Source organism: Apodemus sylvaticus, chromosome 13 (assembly GCF_947179515.1).
Source record: "Apodemus sylvaticus chromosome 13, mApoSyl1.1, whole genome shotgun sequence".
Classification (NCBI taxonomy): Eukaryota; Metazoa; Chordata; class Mammalia; order Rodentia; family Muridae; genus Apodemus; species Apodemus sylvaticus.
In genome coordinates, this window is record NC_067484.1 from 39,888,620 (window position 1) to 39,905,665 (window position 17,046).

Below are 17,046 nucleotides of genomic sequence, written 5' to 3' on the forward strand. Positions count from 1 at the left end.
GTACTCTATATATGTCAGTCAAAGGCATTACCATTCTTGGGCACACCAGCATCTTCTTCCTTACACTATCATCATTAAGTATTTTAGGTAAAGGATATTGTGATAGTGCATGCCTATAATACTGGTCCTTACAAAATAGAGGCAGGACCATCTGGAATTCAAGATTATCTTTGGCTACAATAGTAAATAACAAGAAGCCAGACTGTGCTACATGAATCAAGGAAGGAAGGAAGGGAGAGAGGGAGGGAGGGATGGAGGGAGGGAGGGAGAGTAGAAGGAAGGAAGGAAGGAAGGAAGGAAGGAAGGAAGGAAGGAAGGAAGGAAGGAAGGAAGGAAGGAAGGAAGGAAGGAAGGAAGGAAAAAAAGAAAAGAGAAAAGAGAAAAAGAGAATGTAATTCCTTGTAGCCCTAATTTTTATACAATGGCAGCAAGTTTAATAAATAATATCAGACACTACTATCTGTAATATTTTACTTGATAGCAAGGTACATTTTGTTAATAATTTAATAGTCATGATTACAGATAATACTATAAACCCGAACCTACATGATATACCATTCACAGAACTAACCAATTAGGATGAATCCAAGTGCAATTAGGAATGTTAAGATGTAACCACGAAGAGGTTCATTATTTTTCCCATAACCTTTAGCAAACATCTGGAAAGCTGGGTAGATATTGTCCTTACATAGAGCCTAACCCAAGGGGAAAAAACACAAACATTAAAACAAAACACATGAAAATTAATATGTACAAATTCGCAAACAGCTAAAGCAGGTTAATCAAGAATGAAGCCCAAGTCTCTCATTTCTGATACTTTTGCTACCTGTCTCTCAGAGCTTCGCCTACAGACTATAAAGGACACGTAAACAGTTCAGACAGCTGAAGGCACTTGGTTTGTAACACTGCTAAAGATTTTGTTTGTATTGCCCCATCCCATGTTAAAACTCTACTTATGAAGAATCAGAGAAGCAGTCATTCAAATATAGTACAATAAAAAAAAAAAACCCTAAAAGTTGGCATTGTGATACAGAGTACCTACAGCTTTAAGAAAACCAACTCCAAATCTGAAACTTAAAAGATTAAAAACCTTAAGTATAAAGTTTCATTGCTTTTCTTCAAATCTTAATAGATATTGCCTTAAAAATCATACTGGACACCATTACTATACTTTCTGGTATAGAAAGTATACTATACTTACTGTACTAAACTTTCTATAGTATACTATACTATACTTTCTAAATACAGTATTAAGAAGGCTACAAAAACCAAAATTTATCTGATAGAGTTATTAAAGCAATTTCCTAATCAGTCTTAGGTGCTTTAATGATCACTACGAGAAGCAATGTTCATCCTAGCTATCACTACATCTACTGTAATTAATGTAATATGAGCCACATAAAATATTTAAATTGGCATCATGTTAAATGAAACCATTATTTACTAGTTCTAATTTAGTCTTACACTGTACTTCTAATACCCGACAATAATCCTAAACTTTTAACTATGCCAAAACACAAATCTACTTTTTTTAATCCCTAAAATATTTATTTCTATCATTTTCAATTATATATGTGTGTCTGGAGTTATAGCAGATTATGTACACCCAATATACATACTGGAAGCTGAATTTGGATTGTCTGCATGAAACTGTCCTGCTAAGCAATCTCTCCAGACCCTCCCGTCATCCTTTCTAAAAAGACATTTCAAGGCATGTACCTTGACAGTAGGAAAATGCACAATGTTCGTATAGACCTACATAGCATTTATATAAATAAAATTTATACCATTCTTGATATATGTATATGCAAGCAAACATATGAGACTGAACAAGATAATTTTCTGAAAATAACAATCTAAAATTTGAGATATTATTTTAACATTTTCAATAAAAATATTATGAAAATATTTACCTGAAATATTTTGGGAGCACTCACAAGAGATGCTAGTGCTGATGAAAGTGTGGCTGAAAAGATACCTGCAGAGATCAAGGGTGCAAATCCTGACACCATGCTCATCACCTTAAATAAATGACAGAACAGAGTAAGAAGTAACAATTTGAGGTTTCTAATAAAGGAAAGTAATACAAATCACATCAGTGTCCTATGCTTAGTATCAGAAAATACTATGTAAAGAGCCAACTAGACTTCTGACTTTCCAGTTTAATATTTTCCCTCAGCACTTCCTAAAATTTAATGGTGAAAAGGAGTAAAAAGGACATAGTGACACTGAATGGAAATAGTGGTTACACCACTGTTGTCCACAGCACACAGCAGTAAAGATGGCAGGCAAGATGACTCTCCAAATGAAGCACTGAGTGGAGGAAAGGAATGGTAGTATGAGTGCACAAACTGCATAAACACAGTGATCAAGCCCAGGATAAACACAGGGCTGGAAGACATCAGGTATGAGGAGCTTTGAATGACAAAAAAAGAGGCAATTCTCACACTTTGTTCATCATACAATGCATATGTCAAACGTTTCACAGGAAATCAAAATAAATATACAAGATAAAACATATGTAATTCAAAATTTAAAACCAGTAAGATAGCCTAAAAGCCTATCCTTCCTTGGGCATGAAGTCACTTATATATGGGAATCCGCAATTGAAAGCAGGGCTTGCTTGTATGGATCTCCTAGCAGCCCTCTGTGGGCGTCTGAATGAGAAGGTCCCCACAAGCTCACACATTTGCACTCAAGGTTCCCAGGTGATGAAATGTTTGGAAGGATTTGGAAGTGTGTCCTTTTGGAAGCCATGTGTTACTGGGGTGGGCTTTGAGTCTCAAAAGGCTACACCAGGCCCAGTGTCTGTCTCTTTCTGCCTGCTGTCTGAAGATCAGGAATTAAATCTCTCAGCCGTCTCTAGCAACATGCCTGTCTGCATGTTCATCACAATGATAACAGATTAAATCTCTGAAACTGTAGGCAAGCCCCCGATTAAATGCTTTCCTTTATAAATGTTGTCTTGGTCATAGTGTCTCTTCAAAGCACCAAACATTCAGGCAGCATAAGCTACACCCTGCCTAGTTATAGTCTATTGACGATGCTCACTCTCTACACAACACATGACTTATACAGGAATGCCCCATCACCACCATTTTGTATTTTTTCCCCACAGCATTATTATAAGTTTTACTTATTTAAATTAAATCAGAGCTTGACTCAAATGAATCTGTAAGAGAGCTCATAAAGAACATAGCTTTTTCTCTCCAGGAAACACACAGAAATCTGACTAGCACTTAGGTTGCTCTGTAGAGGCCAATGTTTGTATCTTTTATCCACAATATAAATGTCAGAGTTTCAGTGAACCATTAAATTAGTATGACTATTTTTATTTCTACAATTTGCCAAATCTCGTGACTAGAAAATACAAATTTGTATTACATAACTGAATCCAACACTTACAAACTATAAATAAATTGCTTGAAACTATACAATGGAATATAAAATGCCATCAAACTGCACTTTATTTAGAAACTTTATCTATAAAGTTGTATTATGAAATTTTACATATAGTAAATAGTAATATAAGTTCCAACAATATGCAGATCCTCGCTATTCTGTTAATTATGTTTTGGTAACAACATTTCTATATTTTCACATGGGATCAAGTCCATATTCTATACAGTTTCTGTTTTGTATTACCCTCTTAAATCTATATATGTATATGCTTATTTTGATCATCTTAGAACATTACTTACCTAGGTTCTAAAACTAATACATCTGACCTAGTAAACCTTCACTTGGCTGTGCTCTTTTTCCTGTGTGTACTATCAGGTACTGTCCAGGTTGTCTTGAGACAATCTGGCCTGAAATCTGCATCAGAAGAGCTGGGCTGTCTGCCAGTAAGCCCCAAGCATTAAGTTGTCTCCCCTCCTCGGCTCTGAGATTACAAGCGTACTCAACCACAATCAGTTTTGTTTACATGCTTTCTGGGAAGCAAACTCATGCTCATGTGCTCCAACTAGGATTTGCTCATTTAACATCTTAACAGAGGTAAATAGTAATAAAGAATTAGCAGTCTCCAAAAATGTAAGTCTCTAACTTTTATGCATCTATTCATAATTAAATTCTCTTGTTAAATGGTGGTTTGATACAGCTTGCACCTATATAGACCATACCTAATTAGTTAGTATTAATATTAATACCTGAGTGTATGTATGTGTGTATATGTGTGTACATACACACACAATGTATTGAGAAAAGGTATCATGTAGTCAAAATTGTTCTCAAAACTTGCTGCGTACTTAAGGATGACCTGAAGCTGGTGATCCTCCTAGTCTACCGCCCAAGTTCTAGATTACAGGCATGTGCCTCTTCACCCAGTTTGTGTGGTGCTAAGGACTGAGACCAGGGCTTGTAAATGCCAGACCAGCATCTACCAACAAGCCACATGTCCAGCTCTATTGATCATTATATCCTAACAGTATATTTATACATAAACAATGAGGGCACTACTAATTACTAGGAAGCTTAAATTGCTAGAACTCTGTTGGAAGAAGTTAACCTGACTTCAAGACTTACTATATACTAACTACATGAATCAGGACTGACACGGAATAGACAATAGGACAGAGCAGACAGAACCCAGAAAGAGACCAGACAAAAAGACGTTTATGAAAGATGCTTGTTTCATGGCTTTCTAACGTAGTATAAAATAATAAACCCATGTGCTACACGTATATTCACTGTACACTACTAGAAAAGTGTAACTCTCATGGGCTTTATTTTATTCATGAATAGTTTAGAGTTTATTTACTCTTTTGTGTTTTTCCCATTTGCCTACTTAGTGACAGCAGAGTTTAGTAGGGGGGGGCAAAAAGTAACAACAGTCTTCCCTACTGTACAGGGACATTCTGAATGGCCAGATTTCAGGTGGTCTAACCCCTAAATTCAGAATTCTTTATAATATAAACTCAATGCTCACCTGGAAGTTGTTCATTAGCCCATAAGAACAAGGATTGCTTTCACAATATGAAAAGTCAAAGTTTAGTTTACAGGCTGCAGAAGTGCAGTTTGTCAGCTCTGTTGTAATGGTGTCATTAACATTCCCAGTGGCATCCCGAACAACACAAGAACCTGAAGCACGAGGAACAATTAATTTATATCTGCATTCCTCTTAACATTACATATCCAATCATGAAGAAATCACAGAACTGTCTAGGAACACATTCATAACAGCATATGCTACAATTACACATAGCTTTTCTGTGAATGAAGTAAAGAAGTTTTGGGGTGACTAAAATTTAAGTAATAAACTGAATCTTCTATTAAAAAAAAAAAAAAAAAACAGTGTGTTTCCACAAATGCAGGAAAACCTTGTACAAGCATTTCAATGCCTAGATGGAGCACAGAGCACTTGGCTGCTTTTGTTTCCCTCTACCTTTCAACCATGCTGGCCAAAGCACCCTTCCCTCTACATGCACCTGACAACAGGGCAGAGCTTTCACTGGCCCCCTGGCACCAGAAGGGGTGGCCACTGCTTGTTTAGCACAGATGGAATGAAATGAACATGAGGTCCAGCAACCAGAGGCTCAGACATGTCAGAGATATGCTGTTAGCAAGAAACCATTTTAAACGTTCAAACATAATCAGTTCCTCCATTAGTTAAATTAAAAACAAATTTTATTTAGCTCAGCTGCATAATATAAGCATATTTGAAAGTCTTAAGGAAATATAAATTTTGTTAAATGAGTATGCTTATATACATAGTTGTTTTCTAAACAAATTTCAGAATTATGTATTAAGAATATGTTATAATATCAGGGAGGAGGTATGGGATATGTAACAGTCAGAGAGTGGAACGGGGAGAGGGATGAAGACTGGACTGTAAAAAAAAGAATAAAATATAAAAAAAAAACAAAGAATATATCATATCCAAAATCACTTTTAAAAGGCAATTGGCTCATCAGTTAGCATTTCTAACTTTTTGTTCAGTTAAATTTCAAAATTACACTAAGAGATAACTATAAAACTTGAAAATAGAGTTCTGTTGCTACTTCTGAACAAAATTTTTAAATGCGGTAAAATTGCAGTATTCTTACTAAATATGCATGGAAACAGCTTATGAAACTAATAAATTCAGAGCCTATAATTTTGTCTGAAAATTAATAGATACATGCAGAATAGGGTTCAAGTGATTTCCTTGGCCTCCCAATTCTTTAAAATTTAATTTAATATTAAAGAGTAATAACAATAACTAAATTAACAAAGCAACTATGACTTAACCAAAAATATTAGAACAGTAAAGGCAGAAAATGCTGTAATAATACTTAGGCCAGGAATATCACAAAAATCTCTGAGACACATAAAGAAACAAAGGCTATTTACCTACAGACACTGCAATTCCTATGTAAACCACTGTAGTAATCAAAATGGCTAAGAGTGTCCCTTTGGGTATGGCTGACTGAGGATCCTAAAAGACAAGAAGACATTTTTGGTCTATTTTTAGAAATACATGCATGTATAGCATTTTTTACATATCTGTAATGATACAGTACTTCATAATACTTACTGCAAGATCACCTGAGATATTTGCTCCAGCTAGAATACCAGTTGCAGCAGGAAAAAAGATTGCAAATACAGAAAAGAAAGTCTCTTCTTCTCGAAAATCCGGTCCAAAGTTCTCATTAAATATTTCAGCTACAGAAGACAAAATATTTTGGCAATTACTAGACAGTAAATAAGACCAAAATAATTTAGGTTAAAAGTAATCAGTATATATGGTCTCCACACAATTGCTCATTCTTATTTAATGCTAATTCAGTTATCAGTGTTCCTGTTTTCTGGTATGAAGGAATGGTTGGTAATCAAATGGTGATCTAATCTTTGTTATATCCTATTTTTTTTGGTAACTCTTACCAGTAATTTAAAGAACCTCCAAACTTAATTGTTATTACTAACTCAAACAAAAATCACATGTAGATTACTATCCTACTCTCCCCAAAAGAAAACAAATCAACCAAAACCACACCGTCTCCTAAGGAAGCAGGTGGGAGACCTGAGACCGCTGGCCCTACTCCCTACTACCATGCCCACCAACTTTCAACACAGCTGTCCCTATTTCCTGAGCCAGATATTTTTAGCTAAAAATTGAAACAGTCTATAGGAGCAATTAAAAATTAAAATGTGACAATCTCCTTAAGTTTGTTTAAACTCTGAGACACCAGTTGGCAGGCCAGGACCATGATAACTACAACTATGCACTGAGAGGAGAGTGTGGTGGATAGCTCTTCTGTCACCTTGACAAAAGCGATGCTCATCTGAGAGAAGGGAACCTTAATTAAGAAACTGCCTCCTCCACAAGCCTGTAAGACATTGTCTTAATTACTGATTGATTGGGGAGGCCCTAGCACATTGTGGGTGATCCCATCACTGAGCTGGTGGTCCTGGGTTGTGTAAGAAGACAAGCTGAGCAAGCCAGCAAGGGGCAGCACTCCATGGCCTCTAAATCAGCTCCTGCCCCCAGGTCCCTACCTGGAGGTCCTGTTCTGACCTTCTTGGATGATGAACATTAATATGGAGCCAAATAAAGCCTCCCCCACCCCCAAGCTGCATTTGGTCATGGTGTTTCATTACAGCAATTGTAGCCCTAAGATCCAATCAGCTAATAGCTTTCTGGTTTCCAGAAGACCATCCTGGAAGGGCTTGTAACAGAGCCTCTGGCCTTCATCTCTGCTTACCGTCTTTCTCTCATCTCTTCTCCTTTATTCTTCTCAGCTTCAGACTAACCCTCCTACTAAAATGAAATTTCCATTTTCCTTTCATTTACAGTACCACATGGAGTTCTGTCACCACATAGAGCAAATAGAAGTGTAAGCCAAAAACCCTTTCCTCTCCAACTTGGTCACAGTGTTTCATTGTAGCAACAGTAACCCTAACTAAGACAGAGGGGTAAGAAAAGTAATAGAGCAATCACTGAGTTAAAAGCAGAGCATCAATCTCATAGCCAACAAAGAAAGCCTTTCAAAAGGGAAAATGTGACTAAGGACGGAAAGGAAACAATCTATGCTGTTCTATATCACTGTGACTTCACAGGAGCCCGCTCAAGGGTTACTAATGAAACTATTTGGTTAAAGTCGGATGGAGGCAAGGCTATAGACTGTCTCAAAGTATCACTTATTAAATGGCAACTTCCCAAGAGGAAAGCCTCTTAGTCATGACATTAACAAAAAGATAAAAATTAAAATGATAGTGGGGAAGATCAGATCAGGACCCTATTCTGGGTGCTGAGAACACATCACTTACCAAGCTAATGCAAACAGAACACCTGGAGAAATGTCCCCACCCATATAACAAGTATCTGTAATCTTGAAAACTGTCGGCATCACAGAAGACAAAAAAGCTTAATGAGACTGAAGATTACATAATGAGTCATGATTTTGTTTTGTTTTAAACAGGAAAGAAAAACAAATAACTTCATGCAACTGATTCTAGACTGAAACACCAGCGGTTGCTATTAGGAGGCCATAAAGACTGAAAAGCATTTGTGCACACGTGCATCAGATCAAAGGCATGCTTCCTAACTGCTACTTTCTTTAGTAGATAGGAGCTGAAGAATTTAGAGATTAAAAGTCATGATTTTTGCAACTTCTGTCTGCTTTCACAATCCATAGCACTTTTAAACTATTAGGTTTAAAACGTCACATATCAAGTAAAATTTTAATTACTGATAAGACGATATAAATAACAGATTCTATAACTTTATCCAGCCTGATGACATCATAGACAGTTTAGAGTATGTAAGCCCTAGGATGTGTGTGCAACACTAAAATCACCCACCCATACCTGTTCCCCATTCCCATGAAACCCAAAGCTGGGCACATGAGCAGCGCTGGCTCCCCTCCTCTGTAAAAATGCCTTCTCCACATTCTACCCCTGCTGCTGTTAATATCCAAATACAAAAGATAAAAATGAAAGTGATTTTACTCTAATTGTACAGCCTTTATATAAAGAGGGCAAAACCTGAATTATTAATTAGTGTGAATCACCAGACCAAACACAATTACAGTATAAATTACCTAAAAAGTACTAAATTTAGTTAACAGCACAATGCAGTAATTTGCACTTAGGAAAGTATTCCATCTTTTTACTTACATTTATAGCCAAAGAAACCCTTGGGCTTCTTGCTCTCCAGTGAGATAAATGTTCCTATGACGAAATCAGCAATGGCCAGAAGAAGAATCACCAGAAGGACAATCTGAGCCTGTGGTTTTAAACACTGAAAATCACAACCTTGTCTCCTATACTCACTTCCATTACACAGATAATTTGTCTTATTTTGTCTTTCTGCCAAATGTCTTAAAGAATGCAAAGTATTCAACTGGTACTCAATAGATGCTGTTACACGAAGAACAGCTCTTAAAGAACTCTATTAAAGATCGATGCAGTGTCGTGAACCCAAAGCTTCCACTTGTCAGATAATCTACAGACAGAAGGATCACAAGTCTATGACTAGTTCCAGCTCTGAGATTATTAGTGAGACCATGCCTCAGAATGTTCAATTATGGGTAGAATCATGCCACCCACTTAAGCCTTAAGACTTAAAACAAGTCCTAAAGATGGGCAAATCCCCACTTAAGCCACAAACTTTTCATTCTATACAATTCTCCATATTCCTGCCCAGACTACCATCTTGGGATGGTCAAGAATATGTTTGTTGCCAACACAAGTTTCGTATCAGGTCCAAATATAATGCTGTATCTGTCTGCAACTGTTCTAAGAAAGAAGGAAAAACAGAAAGACATGCAGTGTCATGGGGCAAAGGGGACCAGAGGGGAGAAAGCCTGAAAGCTATCAACTTTTCTCCAAGGTTAGCTTCCCATCAAGTCTCGGTAAATACTGTCATCTGTGCAAATAACTTTTTAAGCAGCATTTAAAAATATGATTATTATGGAAATGGAGCCACTTGTGCCACAGCATATCTTGGGTTCAGGACACTGAGGAGGTTGGGGCCCTCCTCCTTCCACTTTGGATTCAGCTCAGACCATGGGGCTCTCTTCTATAGCAAGCACCTTTATCCACTGAGATGTCTTACTGGTACAGGAAGAACTTCTTAAACAATAATTGTGTCCCAAGAAGGATGAAATTATAACTTCTTCAATAAAGTCAATTTTTACAGTTGTAAATAAATGAAAGAATGAGATACACTCAATGGTAGACAGACTGCCTATCACACAAGGCTCAATTCTTAAGCACTCAAAAACAAGCATGCAAAGAGAAAAGCAGTGTTTAAGTGGATTTAAAATGAATCATCTTCAAATATATCATTTTAAATGCCAATATCATAAACTTCTATAAAGTTCTATGATTTATAAAATCATAAACTTCTATAAAAATGGCCACTTTTCCACCAGAGTCTGAGCACATTACAGTTTGAGTGTCCTAGAACACTGGCTGTGTGGACTAAATGCAACAGCTCGCTCTCTGTCACAGCTCACCTTTGCTTCCCACTCCATTCCAGCCACTGAGATTCCCAGCAGAATCACTACTGTAATGGCTCCAATAATTCGGATGTCATTGATTTCATCTATCATAAGTATGGAATGTTCCTACAAAGGAGACATACAATGAGCAGCTCTTTACACACAGACACTGCATCGATGCTCATTAAACCGATGGACAGAGGTAGGTATGACGATGTTTGTGTTCCCAGTACTTGAAAAGTCAGAGGCAGAACTATCAAAATTTCAAGACTAGCCTGGTGTATACTACAAGTTCCTAGCCAGCCACACTGCAAACCCTGTCTCAAAATCAAGAGAAATAAAAGAAAAAAAGAAAAAAGAAAAAAATACTAATTACTATTAGTTGTTGTTCAAATAATATCTTAGATGTCTAATATCTTATTAAATTACTATTACAGGTATATCTGATATGGAACCAATAAATCAAAAAAGGAATTACCAATCAAGAAAATTATAATCTGACTGGTACTGTTAGGTTTTATAAAATGGCATCATCAGAAATGTATTCTATGTTTGATATAATTAGTGAACTCATGTTTTAATGGTCTTTTATGATACAAGGGGGATAAAGAATAAACCCTTATACTATTGTCAAAAGCCCAGTTCCTACTCCATAAGCAATATTACTTTAAGAGTTAATAATGTAGATAGCATGTTTTAAAGCTCACATAGATTTAGACGAGTGCATGTGTATCATCTCAGTGGGGATTGGCGAACAAGTGACAGGTCCAATTACCTTGAGCAGCTCCACCACAGTCTCTGCAAATCCAACAACATACATAGCCACTGCCACTGCATTGGCAAAAGCAAAGATCAAGCCAATCGCACCGCCAAATTCTGGCCCTAGACTTCTAGAGATTAAATAGTATGCTCCTCCTAGACAAAGATTGAAAACCAGTTAGGGTTTTAATACCAATAATTCTTGTAATTATATCAAGGAATTCACAAAGCAGATTCAGCCAAGTAGGTGAAAGTATTTTCATAAAGAAATGCATCAGAAGACTGGTATCTGAGATGCTGTGTTTACAGGAAGTATTGTAGTGAAAACTGCCTTAATAAAACAGGAACTTTAGACCTGCCTTCTGTACCTTATATAAAGCTTATAATTAGAAGAAAGTTCCCTATCATAGAAAAAAACTATGGTACTTCATGCTTGGTAATACTAATAATACACAGCTAAACAATGGATTTAAAAACCATAAAAAAAAAAAAAAAAAAAAAAAAAAACCTGACCACCAAGGATAAACTGATTTTACCAGTGCAGTACCTTTTGTCACATGTAGCAAAATGTTAAGTTTTCCTCAATTTCTGTGTTTTGGCTTTACTGATACCCAAATGAGGAGATTTCCAATTATTTCAGAAAAAACTTTTTTTCGTTGTAGACATTTGATATCAAGCAGCACAATCTTCTTCCAGATTAAATTTTGCTAAAATATGAATATAACTATTTCCTTTCTAGTCTCATTAGCCATATAAATAATGAAAGTATTAACAGCAATGGTACATTCATCAAGATCATGTATGTCAAAACCATGGTACCACCCCCAGCCTTTAGGCCTCAAACAGTAGTTACTATTATCATATGATCTTAAATCTTAACAAAACTGGACCTTGCCTGACCCTGTTACAAACCCAGCATGTGACAAAAGGTGCTCAGCAATTCTCTGACTGACTGAAGTACAAGTAAAATACACTTCATCTACCCCACAGAACAGCCAACTTCATATTCATTTCAGATGTAAGTTCAAAAACTACAATTCACACAGTGGTCATTTTAAAGGGTGCCTGTAGCAGTCATCTACTTTTGTCGTCTGTATTCAGCTGAAGACCGAAGAGGCTGGTCTGTGCAATGCAAGAATGCAGGTCTGAGAGATAGGACTGAGAAGCCGGATTATTTAAGGGCAAGAATCCACAGGACTCTAGCAGTATGCCAAGTGTAAGCTCTCAAAAACACAGACAGGATTTACAGGAAAAGGTTCTGGGCACTAAGGAAGATGCAGTGACTTAAAAAGCATGACCATGTCTTTCGGGTAGGGCCTGTGCCAGCTGGGCTCACCTCCTCTCACAAACCCATTGGTAGCTATTGCTGAAGTAGACAATCCTGTGATAGTTGTCACAACGGTGGCCATTGCTATTACAAGGACGGAGAGACCTTTAAAGGAGAAAACACAAACACAACTAAGAACCTTATTTATACTCCTAAACTTGTCATCGCCTAGAACTGGCTGGGCTAATACTGAAGTAACATTATAGACTGGTGTTCTGAATGAGAAAGGCCCCCACAGGCTCACATATCTGAATATTTGGTTTCTAGTTGGTGAACTATGTGGGAAGGGTTAGAGGTGTGGGCTTGTTGGAGGATGTGTATCACTAGGGATGAGCTTTGAAGTCTCAAAAGCCTATGCCAGGCCCAGTCTTACTCTCAATGCATTCTGCATGTGAATCATGTAATGTAAGCTCAGCCACTGCCTGCTGCCATGCTCCCCACCATTAAGGTCATGGACTCACCCCCTGAAACTATAAGCAAGCCCTCAATTAAATCCTTTATTAGCTGCCTTGATCATGATACTGTTTCATGGAAATAAAGTAAGTAAGTAGGCACAGGCAATAAGTTACCTAATTTTAATATCATTTCTGGGAAAAATCAATATTATGGAAGTCAATTATGGTCACAATCTACCTAAAGGGCAACACAACTCAGTCAGCAACTGAGAAAGGCATACAGCTATTTTACCACAGAGATCAAGTGGTATGAGGAGGCTTCACTCACCTATTCCAGCTTGACCCACAATCCAGGACAATCTAATGAAGAGCATCACACCCCAAATGTTTAACATACAGCGTACCTGTGAGAGAAAAGAGTTTGCACCACAGATAAACAATGCAATTAAAACATGATACAGCAATGAATATTAAACAAGCCAAAAAGCAAAATGCACTTATTAAAACCACAGGAGTTTTGAAATCTAAAATCTTTAAGTTTGTCTTAAGCTTACTATTAGCTGACGTAATTAAGTGCAATGTAAATACGTTTACAAATAAATGTGCTCACCAGAAGTGTAGGAAAAAACCACTATTGTAATTTCACTACTTTTTTTGTTTTGATTTTTATTTTGCAGACAGGATTTTTCTGTGTAGGCTGGTTTTCCTGGAATTCACTACAGAAACCAGACTAGCCTTGAACTCAGATATCCCCCTGCCTTTGTTTCCAACAGCTGGGGTTAAAGGCCTATGCCACCAGGCCTGGATAAGACTATAACAACTTTCCTTTGTAAGTTTTGCATGTGTATTCAAAACATCTGTGATAAACAATTAAGGTAGAGTTCAGTATTGCATACACCAATGTCAATGGGTCACATGATTTTTGAAAATTTTAAACTGAGTATGACACTCTCACAACGTGGGCATGTTAATTTTTTTATTCTGAGTTCCTGTTTGTACATTGTTACAACTGATTCAGCACTTAGGAAGCAGAAATAAAACACTGACCACAAAGTTCAAGGCCTGCCCAGTGAACTTTGCATATTCTAGGCCAACCAGAGCTATATAGCTAAGACCCATTCTACCAAAAATAAAATTTGTGACTTTACAATATTCAGATGATGTGTATAATTAATTAACATTTCTCCCCTAAAAACAAACACACAAGGTATTAACTGGGTCTTCCATAGTATTCACAAGCAAACTGTTAAAGCAGAAAACCAATAATTCTCTTGAGCATATCGACTAAGTTTTCTAATCAACAAAATGACTGTAACCAAATGGAATCTATGCATACATACTAATACACCCTTGATCCAGCCAAACTTTACAACTCCTTTACTTTCGGCAGTGTATGTGACCACAGCATCTCTGGTTGGAGTACTTTCTTCTCCATTCGCAAAGCCATCCTCAAAAGGTTCCTGGTGACAGAAATATGAATGCAGAATAAGAATTAGATATAAGGAACTGGGGAAATGGCTCAGTGGTTGACAGTACTGTCTGCTCTTCCAAAGGACCTGGGTTTAATCCCCAGCAACCACATGGCAGCTCACAGCTGTCTGTAACTCCAGTTCCAAGGGATCTGGCACCCTCGCACCAGTGCACATAAACAATTTTAGGTAAGAATTAGATGTAATTTTGAATCACTTGGCATGACATGATCTAGTCTGAATTAATAGTGACTGCTTCCTACCTGTGGCTATGGGTTATGGTGGGGTTGTCCGGAAATTCCAACAACTCCAAGGATAGCCTATCCCAGTTCTAGATAATCCTGAGCTATATAGTAAGAACTCAAAGATGACAGGCAGACAGATTCGCAGAGTTCCCAGATCCATTCAGAAATACCCTCACACGGACCCTTCCTGTTCTTAGTCACCAGCTCTACAGACTTTACACAAATCACAGAGTATAGTCTCACTTTTCTTTCTCGGGTAAAGTCCCATATCTAATCCTGCAGCTCTTAAGGTTTTCTTATTCACGACCTCCCCTCTCAGCTCTGTTCAGTCCTTACTGGGACACAGGCCTGGCATCTCCAAACTAGTATTACAAACCTTCATGAGAACATGATGGGCAAACAAATGGAAATGGCTTGGAACACAGGCGCTCAGTCTCAAGTCAAACCTTCACACCTCACTGTGGTTCTTACTTCACATTCAACCCCAGATAACAAAACGCAGCTAGCATCTTCACTGGTTCTTTAGATGGACAAAATCCAGTTTTTAAATCTAATTTTTGTGCTTTAACGTCTCTAAGTAAATTTTCTCTTGCCACTGGGCTATTGTTGCTCTTCTCCTTACACAGAAGCTGGTGTAAATATGGCAACTCGTTAGTAGACGTTGACCTTAACAGGTGTGTATAGAAATAGCTTTTCTTTAAGGTGGCCAGATGTTAGTGCATCATAACTGCAATTCCAATTGGACGTTACGCGCTGTTAAATGCTTCCCAAACAGCAGAGGGTCAATGCTGATTCCAAACAGAAAAAAGAAATTCTTACTCAATTTCATCAACCCCCCCTCAATTATTCAAATAAAATCACAAAAAAACAGGCCTGCCTGGCAATTTATTAACCTTTTTTTCCAGTTTTCACTCTGGAATATAAAGGCATCTCTTTCCATCCCTGTCATAAGAAAACTGAATATGTGTGTCCCTAATCAGCTACTTTTCCCAAAGCTAAATAGCAATGTGGGTGTCTTGAACAATGTATAAGTATGCAGGCATCCAAAAATGTTTGCTGTGGGTGCTTATCAGAATTTCACATCAAAGCTGAAGCCTAGCAATTATGCTGGTCTCTATAGTTTGAATACAGTAAATGACTATTCAAGAAACAAGTATTTTCTAGCTTGTATGAAATATCACTTATAAAACTAATGGTGCGATCATAGACAACAAAAATTCCCTTCTTAATCATTATCTAACAACTCTTTTAAAAGTTTTAATTATTGATCTCCAAAATACAACTAAAGCTAGGTACAATGGTGCAGACACAGGGTCTCTTTCTTTGCTGCTTCATAGGACAGGCTAGCTGGCTCACAGGCCTGCGGGATTCTGTCTCTGCCTCTCATCTCACTGAAGGAACACTGGTATCGCAGACACACATGACCATGCCTGCTCTGTATGGGTACTTCAAGGTCAAATGGCGAGCTACCCACAGCGCCACCACAGGAGAGGGCTGCAATGAGTGTTAGGCATGAACTGCACAGTGAACACTGGGCCAACCATGGCTAAAAGACAGACCCAAGGCCATCCAACCGACCGACATCAAAAGTTAAACAAGTAAGTGTACTATCTGTGGCTGAATTAACAGACTAAAGTGTAATAAAACTGACGTTGGAGCTAAACTAATTTCCAGAAATAAAAAGAAGCTAGCCTTTATTTTGGTGATGTTGGGTGTTGGGTATTCACAAGACTCTACTACTGAGCTATATCCTCGGCTTTGGGTTGTTTAATATATGAGCTTCCAAGGAATAAAGAAATTCTATCTACCCTCTATCCACCTGGAAAAAAAAAAACTTAAATAAAAACCTCACAAGTTAAAAAAAAGTTCAATTATGAACTATGAGTTAGGCCAAGACAAAAGTACAAAAATGATATCTTCAATATTTACCATCTTTTCCACGATAGCAGGTGGAAAATTTAATGACATGTTAATGAGGTATATAAAATTTAGTATTATCCAAGGAAATAAGCTTTCAAAAAGTAGCACTGGGACTCTGAGTTTGAGGTTGCACTGAAAATAAATTCAGAAGAGAGAGAGAGATAGGAAAAAAATGGAAAACATATATGTAAGCTACACCTAACATTAAGGATTTCTCATAAAAGAAACAGACCTACTAGTGAGTCATATTAAACTAAAAAAGAATATGCAGGCATGTTTATAATTAATTCTAGCACTTGGATTACAAGGGAATTATTAATCTACAGTTGGCCTGGACTATAAAGCAAAATTCTATTTAAAAGGAAATGAGAAAAAAAACACAAGTGGAACGTGTAGACCAGGAGACAAGAGTCTACCAGGCACCTTAAGAATTCATGAATGGAACGTAGAAGAAGGGCCAGGACAAACAGCCAGTAGATGAATATATACATGGAAACAAAAAAAGAG

At 37.3% G+C, this 17,046-nt stretch overlaps 1 protein-coding gene across 2 annotated transcripts in view; it reads right to left on the minus strand.

Annotated features, from left to right (window-relative positions):
- The window catches only part of Slc12a2 (solute carrier family 12 member 2), a 73,012-nt gene that overhangs the window by 39,640 nt on the left and 16,326 nt on the right, over positions 1–17,046 (minus strand). For both annotated transcript variants that reach the window (XM_052155267.1, XM_052155266.1), the window contains exons 2-12: positions 14,246–14,365; positions 13,234–13,309; positions 12,520–12,615; positions 11,200–11,339; positions 10,440–10,550; positions 9,097–9,205; positions 6,515–6,642; positions 6,331–6,415; positions 4,928–5,079; positions 1,914–2,021; positions 572–695 (exon numbers count right to left, since the gene is read on the minus strand). In XM_052155267.1, the coding sequence (XP_052011227.1) occupies positions 572–695; positions 1,914–2,021; positions 4,928–5,079; positions 6,331–6,415; positions 6,515–6,642; positions 9,097–9,205; positions 10,440–10,550; positions 11,200–11,339; positions 12,520–12,615; positions 13,234–13,309; positions 14,246–14,365 (1,249 nt within the window). The remainder of the gene's footprint in view (positions 1–571; positions 696–1,913; positions 2,022–4,927; positions 5,080–6,330; positions 6,416–6,514; positions 6,643–9,096; positions 9,206–10,439; positions 10,551–11,199; positions 11,340–12,519; positions 12,616–13,233; positions 13,310–14,245; positions 14,366–17,046) is intronic.